General features: G+C 46.5%; 1 protein-coding gene across 5 annotated transcripts in view; it reads right to left on the minus strand.

The window, feature by feature from the left end:
* Positions 1-13408, minus strand: part of LOC112242149 (synaptojanin-2-binding protein) — a 122621-nt gene that overhangs the window by 5335 nt on the left and 103878 nt on the right. For all 5 annotated transcript variants that reach the window (XM_042316673.1, XM_042316675.1, XM_042316671.1 and 2 more), the window contains 2 exons: positions 8236-8305; positions 8034-8108 (listed from right to left, as the gene is read on the minus strand). In XM_042316673.1, the coding sequence (XP_042172607.1) occupies positions 8034-8108; positions 8236-8305 (145 nt within the window). The remainder of the gene's footprint in view (positions 1-8033; positions 8109-8235; positions 8306-13408) is intronic.

A 13408-nucleotide genomic window follows, 5' to 3' on the forward strand; every position in this document is an offset into this window, starting at 1 on the left:
TGTCATTCCTGACAAGATGTCCCCTCTCTGACCCCAGACAGGAAGAATGTCCCCTCTCCGACCTCAGACAGGAAGGATGTACCCTCTCTGACCCCAGACAAGATGTCCCCTCTCTGACCCCATACAGGAGGGATTAGACTGCTCTGATCAGCTACGTGGTGCTCTTCAACATGGCCTAGTTGGCTTTGTGGGTGTCTGCTGTGTGTGGGGGGGGGGGTGTCCAGTCGGAATCTCTGGTATATTTAACCTCACTGCAGAGGAATGTCCAGTCTGAATCTCTGGTATATTTAACCTCACTGCAGGGGAATGTCCAGTCTGAATCTCTGGTATATTTAACCTCACTGCAGAGGAATGTCCAGTCTGAATCTCTGGTATATTTAACCTCACTGCAGGGAATGTCCAGTCTGAATCTCTGGTATATTTAACCTCACTGCAGAGGAATGTCCAGTCTGAATCTCTGGTATATTTAACCTCACTGCAGAGGAATGTCCAGTCTGAATCTCTGGTATATTTAACCTCACTGCAGAGGAATGTCCAGTCTGAATCTCTGGTATATTTAACCTCACTGCAGGGGAATGTCTGGTCTGAATCTCTGGTATATTTAACCTCACTGCAGGGGAATGTCCAGTCTGAATCTCTGGTATATTTAACCTCACTGCAGGGGAATGTCCAGTCTGAATCTCTGGTATATTTAACCTCACTGCAGGGGAATGTCCAGTCTGAATCTCTGGTATATTTAACCTCACTGCAGGGGAATGTCTGGTCTGAATCTCTGGTATATTTAACCTCACTGCAGGGGAATGTCCAGTCTGAATCTCTGGTATATTTAACCTCACTGCAGGGGAATGTCCAGTCTGAATCTCTGGTATATTTAACCTCACTGCAGGGGAATGTCCAGTCTGAATCTCTGGTATATTTAACCTCACTGCAGGAATGGAATGTATTTAACCAGTCTGAATCTCTGGTATATTTAACCTCACTGCAGGGGAATGTCTAGTCTGAATCTCTGAATCTCTGGTATATTTGAACCTCACTGCAGGGGAATGTCCAGTCTGAATCTCTGGTATATTTAACCTCACTGCAGAGGAATGTCCAGTCTGAATCTCTGGTATATTTAACCTCTGGTCTGAATGGTATATTTAACCTCACTGCAGGGGAATGTCCAGTCTGAATCTCTGGTATATTTAACCTCACTGCAGAGGAATGTCCAGTCTGAATCTCACTGGAATAGTCTGAATCTCTGGTATATTTAACCTCACTGCAGGGGAATGTCTGGTCTGAATCTCTGGTATATTTAACCTCACTGCAGAGGAATGTCCAGTCTGAATCTCTGGTATATTTAACCTCACTGCAGGGGAATGTCCGGTCTGAATCTCTGGTATATTGAACCTCACTGCAGAGGAATGTCCGGTCTGAATCTCTGGTATATTTAACCTCACTGCAGGGGAATGTCTGGTCTGAATCTCTGGTATATTTAACCTCACTGCGTGTCTTCCTTCATATCACCTTCAGGATGGGCTGCTGGGACAGACGGATTAACAACCTCAGAGGTCACATAGGGTCACGTGGTGATCTGATGTCACTAACGGGACTGACTGGTGGTTAAGGTGGCTAACACCAAAGACACCATCTCTAGCAGTCTGGAGTCTCACTAATGGGAATGAAGAACTAGAGCCATTGAGCTACTGTAAATAAATATCAATTTGGGGGTTTTAAATGTTGGGTCTATATTTTGTCTACATTTAGTTATATTGTAAGTGTTTATTAATACAAGATTCCCTGGTTAAATAGAGGTTGGTTCTAGCTTCATATTTAGTTATATTGTAAGTGTTCATTTCAACAGGATTCCCTGGTTAAATAGAGGTTGGTTCTAGCTTCATATTCCCTTTCTATTTCTGACCCCCTCTCATCACAGATCAATGGTACTAAGGCTTTAACAGCCAGGTTAATATTACTGCGTAGTGGACCCAAATAGCACGGAGGAGATACAGAACGAGGGAGAATAGGGGGAAAGAATTAGAGAGAGGGAGAGGGGGATTAGAGCGAGAGAGATGAAGAGAGGAAGGAACAGAAACAGAAAGGCATAATCCCTCCATCCTCTCCTCTCCTTTCCCCTCCTGTCTCCTCCTCTCCTCTCCTTTCCCCTCCTGTCTCCTCCTCTCCTCTCCTTTCCCCTCCTGTCTCCTCCTCTCCTCTCCTTTCCCCTCCTGTCTCCTCCTCTCCTCTCCTTTCCCCTCCTGTCTCCTCCTCCTTTCCTTTCCCCTCCTGTCTCCTCCCTCTCCCTCCTTTCCTCCTCCTCCTCTCCCCCTCCTGTCTCCTCCCTCTCCTCTCCTTCTCCTCCTCTCCTCTCCTTTCCCCTCCTGTCTCCTCCCTCTCCTCTCCTTTCCTTTCCCCTCCTGTCTCCTCCTCTCCTCTCCTTTCCCCTCCTGTAGCCTCCTTTCTCCCTGCCTCCTGATTTCCCTCCTGTCTCCTCCTCTCCTCTCCTTCTCCTCCTCCTCCTCTCCTTTCCCCTCCTGTCTCCTCCTCTCCTCTCCTTTCCCCTCCTGTCTCCTCCTCTCCTCTCCTTTCCCCTCCTGTCTCCTCCTCTCCTCCTCTCCATCCCTCCTGTCTTGGCCTGTGTGCTGAGCTCTGAGCTCTGAATGTTGGTTAAGGCACAGAACACAGATTATAGAACGATGTGAGAAGCACAGGCTCATCTCATGAGCCTCCTTTCCTGCCTGTAGCCTCCTTTCCTGCCTGTAGCCTGATTTCCTGCCTGTAGCCTGATTTCCTGCCTGTAGCCTGATTTCCTGCCTGTAGCCTGATTTCCTGCCTGTAGCCTGCTTTCCTGCCTGTAGCCTGATTTCCTGCCTGTAGCCTGATTTCCTGCCTGTAGCCTGATTTCCTGCCTGTAGCCTGATTTCCTGCCTGTAGCCTGATTTCCTGCCTGTAGCCTGATTTCCTAGCCTGATTTAGCCTAGATTTCCTGCCTGTAGCCTGATTTCCTGCCTGTAGCCTGATTTCCTGCCTGTAGCCTGATTTCCTGCCTGTAGCCCTTTCCTGCCTAGATTTCCTGCCTAGCCTCCTTTCCTGCCTGTATTTCCTGCCTGTAGCCTGATTTCCTGCCTGTAGCCTGATTTCCTGCCTGTAGCCTGATTTCCTGCCTGTAGCCTGATTTCCTGCCTGTAGCCTGCTTTCCTGCCTGCCTAGCCTGTAGCCCGATTTCCTGCATATAGCCTGCTTTCCTGCCTGTAGCCTGCTTTCCTGCCTGTAGCCTGCTTTCCCGCCTGTAGCCTGCTTTCCTGTCTGTAGCCTGCTTTCCTGTCTGTAGCCTGCTTTCCTGTCTGTAGCCTGATTTCCTGCCAGTAGCCTGCTGTAGCCTGCTTTCCCAGTAGCCTGCTCCTTCCTGATTTCCCAGTAGCCTGCTTTCCTGCCAGTAGCCTGCTTTCCTGCCAGTAGCCTGCTTTCCTTCCTGCTTTCCTGTCTGTAGCCTGCTTTCCTCCTAGCCTGCCTTTCCTGTAGCCTGCTTTCCTGCCAGTAGCCTGCTTTCCTGCCTGTAGCCTGCTTTCCTGCCTGTAGCCTGCTTTCCTGCCAGTAGCCTGCTTTCTTTCCTGCCAGTAGCCTGCTTTCCTGCCAGTAGCCTGCTTTCCTTTCCAGTAGCCTGCTTTCCTGCCAGTAGCCTGCTTCCTGCTTTCCAGTAGCCTGCTTTCCTGCCCATAGCCTGCTTTCCTGCCAGTAGCCTGCTTTCCTGCCAGTAGCCTGCTTTCCTGTCTGTAGCCTGCTTTCCTGTCTGTAGCCTGCTTTCCTGTCTGTAGCCTGCTTTCCTGCCTGTAGCCTGCTTTCCTGTCTGTAGCCTGCTTTCCTGTCTGTAGCCTGCTTTCCTGCCTGTAGCCTGATTTCCCACCTGTAGCCTGCTTTCCTGTCTGTAGCCTGTAGCCTGCTTTCCTGCCTGTAGCCTGTAGCCTGCTTTCCTGTCTCTCCTGCCTGTAGCTTTCCTGCTTATAGCCTGTAGCCTGCTTTCCTGTCTGTAGCCTGCTTTCCTACCTGTAGCCTGTAGCCCGATTTCCCGCACGTAGCCTGCTTTCCTGCCAGTAGCCTGCTTTCCTGCCTGTAGCCTGCTTTCCCGCCTGTAGCCTGCTTTCCTGCCAGTAGCCTGCTTTCCCGCCAGTAGCCTGCTTTCCCGCCAGTAGCCTGCTTTCCTGCCAGTAGCCTGCTTTCCTGTCTGTAGCCTGCTTTCCTGTCTGTAGCCTGCTTTCCCACCTGTAGCCAATAGCCTGATTCACTGTATGTAACCTTCTTTCCTGCCCATAGCCTGCTTTCCTGCCAGTAGCCTGCTTTCCTGCCCATAGCCTGCTTTCCTGCTAGTAGCCTGCTTTCCTACCAGTAGCCTGCTTTCCTGCCAGTAGCCTGCTTTCCTGCCAGTAGCCTGCTTCCACCTGTAGCCAGTAGCCTGCTTTCCTGCCAGTAGCCTGCTTTCCTAGCCAGTAGCCTGCTTTCCTGCCTCTCCCCCCATAGCCTGCTTTCCTGCCAGTAGCCTTTCCTGCCCATAGCCTGCTTTCCTTTCCTGCCAGTAGCCTGCTTTCCTGCCAGTAGCCTGCTTTCCTGCCAGTAGCCTGCTTTCCCACCTGTAGCCAGTAGCCTGCTTTCCTGCCACTAGCCTGCATTCCTGCCAGTAGCCTGCTATCCCACCTGTAGCCAGTAGCATGCTTCACTGTATGTAACCTTCTTTCCTGCCCGTAGCCTGCTTTTCTGTCTGTAGCCTGCTTTTCTGTCTGTAGCCTGCTTTCCTGCCAGTAGCCTGCTTTCCCACCTGTAGCCAGTAGCCTGCTTTCCTGCCAGTAGCCTGCTTTCCTGCCAGTAGCCTGCTATCCCACCTGTAGCCAGTAGCATGCTTCACTTCCTATGTAGCCTTCTTTCCTGCCAGTAGCCTGCTTTCCTGCCAGTAGCCTGCTTTTCCTGCCAGTAGCCTGCTTTCCTGCCAGTAGCCTGCTTTCCCAGCCTGTAGCCAGTAGCCTGCTTTCCTGCCACTAGCCTGCTTTCCTGCCAGTAGCCTGCTTTCCTGCCTCTCCCAGTAGCCCTATCCCACCTGTAGCCAGTAGCATGCTTCACTGTATGTAACCTTCTTTCCTGCCCGTAGCCTGCTTTTCTGTCTGTAGCCTGCTTTTCTGTCTGTAGCCTGCAGTTAGCCTGCCTGTAGCCTGCTCTCCTGCCTGTAGCCTGCCTCTCCTGCCTGTAGCTTGAACACTCTGTGGCCTGTATAGCCTGCCTGTGTGTGTGTGTGTGTGTGTGTGTGTGTGTGTGTGTGTGTGTGTGTGTGTGCGTGCGTGCGTGCGTGCGTGTGTGTGTGTGTGTGTGTGTGTGTGTGTGTGTGTGTGTGTGTGTGTGTGTGTGCGTGCATGACAGCTAGTGTGACCTGGTTTTATGCTGACTCACAATGTCAAAACTGACCACCCGGTCGGTTGTTGCTATGGCAACGTGGTTAGATTAGCAACCTGGCTAAATGTTAAATGCTAAAAACAATAGGCTACCAGATGGCAGAATATGATGAGTGGGGGATGCAGGTTCTCTCTGTTAATGTTTTGACAGATATAACCTTCCACTGGCTGTTTAGAGCAAGTCAAGACTTCATCACGTAGTAAAAGTTATATTTGACTGTGTTTGCTGTGTAATGTGGTTGCCTTCCCTGACTTTCAAAGCAAATCAAAGGTTACTGGTTACATACACATATTTTGCAGGTGCTTATGTTTCTAGGGCTAACAGTACAGCAATACCGAGCATTACCAAACAATACACACAAATCCTTAAAACATTTAAAGAACGAAATCAAGAAATATCAGAACAAGCAATGTCCAGAATATGAATATATACAGTGCATTCGGAAATAATTCAGACCCCTTGACTTTTTCCACATTTTGTTACGTTACAGCCTCATTCTGAAATGGATGGGAAAAAGTGTTTTCCTCGTCAATCTACACACAATAACCCATAATGACAAAGCAAAAACAGGTTTGTAGACATTTCTGCATGTATTAAAAATGTAAAAAACTGAAATATCTTATTTTGGTGGTGACAACCTCTGCTGTGAGACTCAAAATTTTGCTCAGCTGCATCCTGTTCCCATTGATCATCCTTGAGATGTTTCTACAACTTGATTGGAGTCCACCTGTGGTAAATTCAATTGATTGGTCATGATTTGGAAAGGCCCACACTAGTCTATAAAAGGTCCCACAGTTGACAGTGCACGTCAGAGCAAAAACCAAGCCATGAGGTCGAAGGAATTGTCTGTAGAGTCCGAGACATGATTTTGTCGAGGCACAGATCTGTAGCATTGAAGGTCCCCAAGAACACAAGAACTCCATCATTTGGAACCACTAAGACTCTTCCTAGAGCTGGCCGCCCGACCAAACTGAGCAATCGGAGAGAAGGGCCTTGGTGGGAGGTGACCAAGAACCCAATGGTCACTCTGACAGAGCTCCAGAGTTCCTCTGTGGAGATGGGAGAACCTTCCAGAAGGACAACCATCTCTGCAGCACTCCATCAATCAGGCCTTTATGTTAGAGTGGCCAGATGGAAGCCACTCCTCAGTGAAAGGCACATGACAACCCGTTTGAAGTTTGCCAAAAGACACCTAAAGGATTGTCAGACCTTGAGAAACAAGATTCTCTGTTCTGATGAAACCAAGTTTGAACTCTTTGGTCTGAATGCCAACTGTCACATTTGGAGGAAACCTGGTACCATCCCTACGGTGAAGCATGGTGGTGGCAGCATCATGTCTGGAGGACACCTGGCACCATCCCTACGGTGAAGCATGGTGGTGGCAGCATCATGTCTGGAGGACACCTGGCACCATCCCTACGGTGAAGCATGGTGGTGGCAGCATCATGTCTGGAGGACACCTGGCACCATCCCTACGGTGAAGCATGGTGGTGGCAGCATCATGTCTGGAGGACACCTGGCACCATCCCTACGGTGAAGCATGGTGGTGGCAGCATCATGTCTGGAGGACACCTGGCACTATCCCTACAGTGAAGCATGGTGGTGGCAGCATCATGCTGTGGGACAGCATCATGCTGTGGGGATGTTTTTCAGCGGCATGGACTGGGAGAATAGTCAGGATCAAGGGAAAGATGAACGGAGCAAAGATCCTTGATGAAAACCTGCTTTCTGCTATCTCCTGAAGTCCACAATCAGCTCCTTTTGTTTTGTTAACGTTGAAGGAGAAGGTTATTTTCCTGGCACCACTTCACCAGGGCCGTCCCCTCCTCGCTGTAGGCTGTCTCATCATTGTTCGTAATCAGGCCTACTACTGTTGTGTCGTCTGCAAACCTGATTGAGTTGGAGACGTGCGTGGCCACGCAGTCATGGGTGAACAGGGAGTACAGGAGTGGGCTGAGCACGCACCCTTGTGGGGCCCTCGTGCTGAGGATCAGCGTAGCAAGTTCACAGGTTCATCAGTTTGGATTAACAGTCTGTACTAAATGTCTTTCCATTCATCCTGTTGCTGCTGCCCGGGGTGTAGAGAAATTAGGAAGAAGAAGAAGTGCCTGAGGCAGAGCGAGGGCGTCCCAGCCCAAAAACCCTTCCCAAAATGTCCCCCATGCCACTGCCAGGGTTATTCATAGCCAAAGAAACTCAGCGCCTTGCCAACCATCTGGTTTACCAACAAAATTATTCATTTTTTACTTTGAATAATTAAAAAAAAATGGCATCTTTTTAATAATCAACATTTTTGAGAGGAGGAGGAAGAGAAGAAGGAGTAGAAGGAGGAGAAGGAGGAAGAGGAGGAGGACAGGCAGGCCAAGTTGAGAGATAAAGGACATTCAGGGACACAGATGAACATGGAGCACGATTGGAGTTCCAAACTGACACAAAACACCAGATAGCTGAAATTCAGACTTCAGACACAAATGCTGATAACAGACCCTCACATCAGCGACCCAATTTGTGTTAACGCTAAAGTTGTGATTAAGTGTATTGACACTAAGCCTACAGAATGTGGTCAATGATACGTGGTCGTGTGCATCTCATATCTAGACGCGGTCCTCAGGGCCTACCTGGCTTCCTCGTCTCTGGCGATCAGAAGGCGCATTTGGTTGCTCGAGGACGCTGATCTCAGAACGTCTACTGCTCTGTTATAAAACAATAACAGAAAAACAAAAAAGTTAATGTCTTGACGACATCAACACAAATTTCACTGGCCTTTTTGGTATTTTTCCAATGAAGAGAGAGTTGTTGTTTTTTTATTGTTAAACCTACCTTTCACTAGTGACCCCTAGTAAACTCTCCCCATTCACCTCCAAGATCTGGTCTCCCGCCTGGAGGTGTCCTGGTGAGGTGAGAGATCAACACAAGGTCACAGGTCACAGGTCACAGGTCAAACAGTGATGTCATCAAGGTGAGGATGTATTAATCACATCATATGATGTCATCAGAATATGAAGTATAAGAGAGGTTGGTTCAGTGAAAATCCTGCTTGTACGATGAGTAACCTTGCCTCAGTCAAGAGTCCCGAAAACTTGTTTTGGCTCCCCAAACTATAGCTCAGCGGGCTAATGGTCTTGTGGCGGGCAGACGACCCAGTGTTCAGGGGGCACCTTTTACCTGGAATATCTAAGCATAACAAACCAGGGCCTGTGTTCACAAAGCCTCTCAGACTGGGAGAGCTCATCTAGGATCTGGTATCCACCTGTCTTATTCAATATTATCTAATAGGCAAAACTGATCTGAGATTAGCACTCCTAATCTGAGAGGCTTTGTGATTAGAACCCAGGTATTTTAAATCTGATATAAATTACAGGAGCCCTATTGGCTGGTGTCGTGACAACACTAATCACGTCTCTACCAGACAAGGGAAAGTAAGAAGAGCACTTAAGGGGAGTATACAATCTGTAGACAGTATAGACTAAGAGTAAACAAAGAGATGAAAACTGTTGAGAGGGACCTTCCTGGACCTTCCTGGACCTTCCTGGACCTTCCTGGGCCACTGAAGGAGACGTGTTAATCAGTGAAATGTCTCTATCTCTTTATCCCACCAGAACTGACCTCAGAACAAACAGTTAATCAGTGATTCGTCTCTATCTCTTTATCTCACCAGAACTGATCTCAGAACAAACAGTTCATCAGTGATACCATCCTGAGAGCTGAGATGTCACCACAACCACTTCTCCTGTCACTCACTGGTTCATGAGCTCAACCTAGGATGCATCTGAAATGGCACACTATTTCCTACGGTATATAGTGCACTACTTTGACCAAAGCCCTCTATGTACCCTTGTCCAAAGTAGTTCACTACATAGTGAATAGGGTACCAAATCAGACACAATCCTAGAGGAGATTGTTTGGAAGTGGAGTAATTTAACGACCCTATATGATAAACACATTACTATCTCTTCCTCTGGGATAACCTTATTGGGATTGTGTCTAGCTAGGGCCTTTCTCTTTGGACCAGGTGATCTGTGTTCACAACCCACTAGAGACCTGGTCCTTCTCCCTCAGTTCATTACGATATGATATAACCAATCTGGGATCCCGACCCACTAGAGACATGGTCCTTCTCCCTCAGCTCATTGCGATATGATATAACCAATCTGGGATCCCGACCCAGTAGAGACCTTGTCCTTCTCCCTCAGTTCATTACGATATGATATAACACAGAGTTGTGCAAACTGTACATCATAGCAATGCAGTTAGATCCATTCACTACAGTAGGGATAGTAACAATGGTACATTTGATTATTTTAGTCAATTTCTGGAGCCCAAGGGACAAGTTACATAAGTCACTGGTCTAAAAGACTTGATGAGTTTATCTGATATGAGCTGTAGCAGAGAGCATGTTCTACATAACTTATTTTAAATAACCATGTTTTAACAGTCCAAATACCCAGACTTAGTAGGTCTTCTGGGTAGAAGAAAATAGAATGTTTTATAGTGCGTGAAATTTTTTGAAAAATGAGTTTGCTTTAAATGCTAGGATGTCGTACTCATTTAGACTTTTCATCTGGTAGAATTCACTGCACACTATTGAAGGAGATATTCGTCTTTCGAGACGCACTTGTGTCTGACAACAGCTGATAACAGATCTGTACTCATATAGACCTCTATACTGACACTCTAGTAAGTCTCCATAGTAACAGAATCTGTACTCATATAGACCTCTATACTGACACTGTAGTAAGTCTCCATAGTAACAGAGTCTGTACTCATATAGACCTCTATACTGACACTGTAGTAAGTCTCCATAGTAACAGAGTCTGTACTCATATAGACCTCTATACTGATACTGTAGTAAGTCTCCATAGTAACAGAGCCTGTACTCACATAGACCTCTATCTATACTGACACTGTAGTAAGTCTCCATGGTAACAGGGTCTGTACTCATATAGACCTCTATACTGACACTGTAGTAAGTCTCCATAGTAACAGTCTGTATTCATATAGACCTCTATACTGACACTCTAGTAAGTCTCCATAGTAACAGAGTCTGTACTCATATAGACCTCTATACTGACACTGTAGTAAGTCTCCATAGTAACAGAGTCTGTACTCATATAGACCTCTATACTGACACTGTAGTAAGTCTCCATGGTAACAGAGTATGTACTCACATAGACCTCTATCTACACTGACACTGTAGTAAGTCTCCATGGTAACAGAAGAAGACAGGAAGAGATTGAGACAGACCTGTTTAATCCTACCCTTCAGAGGTATTAACACTGATAGTACTACGCACTGGGATGATGCTGGACACACACACACACACACACACACACACACACACTGTATACACACACACACACACACACATGAGCCACTTACACCACAGCCTGTACGTATACATTAAAGTAGTAGTTAGCTGTATTTCCTGAGGGCTATAGGTAGTAGTTAGCTGTATTTCCTGAGAGCTATAAGTAGTTAGCTGTATTTCCTGAGGGCTATAGATAGTAGTTAGCTGTATTTCCTCAGGGCTATAAGTAGTTAGCTGTATTTCCTCAGGGCTATAAATAGTTAGCTGTATTTCCTCAGGGCTATAGGTAGTAGTTAGCTGTATTTCCTGAGGGCTATAGGTAGTAGTTAGCTGTATTTCCTGAGGGCTATAAATTGTAGTTAGCTGTATTTCCTCAGGGCTATAGGTAGTAGTTAGCTGTATTTCCTGAGGGCTATAGATAGTAGTTAGCTGTATTTCCTGAGGGCTATAAATTGTAGTTAGCTGTATTTCCTCAGGGCTATAGGTAGTAGTTAGCTGTATTTCCTGAGAGCTATAGATAGTAGTTAGCTGTATTTCCTCAGGGCTATAAGTAGTTAGCTGTATTTCCTGAGGGCTATAGGTAGTAGTTAGCTGTATTTCCTCAGGGCTATAAATAGTTAGCTGTATTTCCTCAGGGCTATAGGTAGTAGTTAGCTGTATTTCCTGAGGGCTACAGATAGTAGTTAGCTGTATTTCCTCAGGGCTATAGGTAGTAGTTAGCTGTATTTCCTGAGGGCTATAAATTGTAGTTAGCTATATTTCCTCAGGGCTATAGGTAGTAGTTAGCTGTATTTCCTGAGGGCTATAGATAGTAGTTAGCTGTATTTCCTCAGGGCTATAGGTAGTAGTTAGCTGTATTTCCTGAGGGCTATAAATTGTAGTTAGCTATATTTCCTCAGGGCTATAGGTAGTAGTTAGCTGTATTTCCTGAGGGCTATAGGTAGTAGTTAGCTGTATTTCCTGAGGGCTATAGGTAGTAGTTAGCTGTATTTCCTGAGGGCTATAAGTAGTTAGCTGTATTTCCTGAGGGCTATAGATAGTAGTTAGCTGTATTTCCTGAGGGCTATAGGTAGTAGTTAGCTGTATTTCCTGAGAGCTATAGATAGTAGTTAGCTATATTTCCTGAGGGCTATAAGTAGTAGTTAGCTGTATTTCCTGAGGGCTATAGGTAGTAGTTAGCTATATTTCCTCAGGGCTATAAATAGTAGTTAGCTATATTTCCTGAGGGCTATAAGTAGTTAGCTGTATTTCCTGAGGGCTATAGATAGTAGTTAGCTGTATTTCCTGAGAGCTATAGGTAGTAGTTAGCTGTATTTCCTGAGAGCTATAGATAGTAGTTAGCTATATTTCCTGAGGGCTATAGGTAGTAGTTAGCTGTATTTCCTGAGAGCTATAGATAGTAGTTAGCTATATTTCCTGAGAGCTATAGATAGTAGTTAGCTATATTTCCTGAGGGCTATAAGTAGTTAGCTATATTTCCTGAGGGCTATATGAGTTAAGCAATTAGAAGTTAAGCAATTAGAAGCTCAACTCAACTCTGCCTAGATATGTTGTCCACTACAAGATCTGCCTTGGTTTCAATTGGTTTTATTGTAATAGAAAATGTATCTGCTGGAAGCGCTTGATGCTGTTTCCCGAAGCCTCTGCGCTCTGCCTAAGAAAACAGCTCTCTTCATCATCTTCATTTTCCCCCATATTGCTTTCCCCTATCCAGTCCTGTCAGATCTTCAATAGGGTGCGAACGAGGACAGGAAGAAAGACAAGATTCTGGAATGAAACATGGCCCAAGGTTGTGACCTCAGTAACCCTTCCGATAAATAATAGTTTATTCTAGGAACTCTCTGTTCCAGTGAAACCACTTCACTCCAAACCCCTGTGTCCCAAATCGCACTGTATTCCCAATTTAGTGCACTACTTTTACCCACAGAGCACATAGGCTTCTGGTCAAAAGTAGTGCACTAAATATGGAATAGGGTGCCATTTGGGATCCAAACCCTTTCTGACTTCTGAGTCTGATGGATTTTCCCAGGCCTTCATTCAGAATAATGAGATTGCTCTTCTTTGGTCATTAGTGGGAAAGCTGTCCCAAATCACAGGGATCAAAGCAATTTAATCACACCATGTTTGGGTTGGAGCAGAGGCAGATTTCCCAGTAGTTATCTGTGTCCCAAACGGGACCTTATTCCCTACATAGTGCACTGCTTTTGTCCAGAGCCCTAAAATAGTGCACTATGTAGGGAATAGGGTGCCATTTGAGATGCAGTACTTATCAGCGACTGTTGCTGCCCTTTTCTGCAATCCTTCATTTCAGGGACCAAGTAGAGAAACCACATCCAAAACACACCAGAGCGGCCTGTTGGTTAGTGGACTGAAACACAGACCAGAGAGGCCTGTCGGTTAGTGGACTGAAACACAGACCAGAGTGGCCTGTCGGTTAGTGGACTGAAACACAGACCAGAGTGGCCTGTCAGTTAGTGGACTGAAACACAGACCAGAGTGGCCTGTCGGTTAGTGGACTGAAACACAGACCAGAGAGGCCTGTCGGTTAGTGGACTGAAACACAGACCAGAGTGGCCTGTGGTTAGTGGACTGAAACACAGACCAGAGAGGCCTGTCGGTTAGTGGACTGAAACACAGACCAGAGCGGCCTGTCGGTTAGTGGACTGAAACACAGACCAGAGCGGC

This window comes from Oncorhynchus tshawytscha, unplaced genomic scaffold (assembly GCF_018296145.1).
Source record: "Oncorhynchus tshawytscha isolate Ot180627B unplaced genomic scaffold, Otsh_v2.0 Un_contig_6540_pilon_pilon, whole genome shotgun sequence".
NCBI lineage: Eukaryota > Metazoa > Chordata > Actinopteri > Salmoniformes > Salmonidae > Oncorhynchus > Oncorhynchus tshawytscha.